The 281-nt window shown below is 28.1% G+C and overlaps 1 protein-coding gene across 1 annotated transcript in view; it reads left to right on the plus strand.

Annotated features, from left to right (window-relative positions):
- Positions 1 to 281, plus strand: part of LOC115244122 (mediator of RNA polymerase II transcription subunit 1) — a 21,498-nt gene that overhangs the window by 10,953 nt on the left and 10,264 nt on the right. The window contains exon 9 of the mRNA XM_029821522.1: positions 156 to 277. Within this exon, the coding sequence (XP_029677382.1) occupies positions 156 to 277 (122 nt within the window). The remainder of the gene's footprint in view (positions 1 to 155; positions 278 to 281) is intronic.

Raw genomic sequence — 281 nt, forward strand, 5'->3', positions numbered from 1 at the left:
GTTTTTTAAATATCTTTCAATATTATCAAATAAATTAAATTAAATAATATTATCTTAATAGATGTATGTGATATTTTTATTTACTTGTTATTTATATTTTTTAATAGCAATATTGTGTAAATAAATAGAGCTTACATCATTATCTTATTACACAGATTAAAGTTCATGATGTCTGGTCCTCCAGGCACAGAAATATTCATATCCTCCGACATGTTTTTCTTGGAGGTTTTGTTGGAGCCATCAGGACTCGTTAGGGATGTCAAGATCCATCACGAGGGAAA

This window comes from Formica exsecta, unplaced genomic scaffold, assembly GCF_003651465.1.
Source record: "Formica exsecta isolate Colony F162 unplaced genomic scaffold, ASM365146v1 scaffold120, whole genome shotgun sequence".
Lineage (NCBI taxonomy): Eukaryota > Metazoa > Arthropoda > Insecta > Hymenoptera > Formicidae > Formica > Formica exsecta.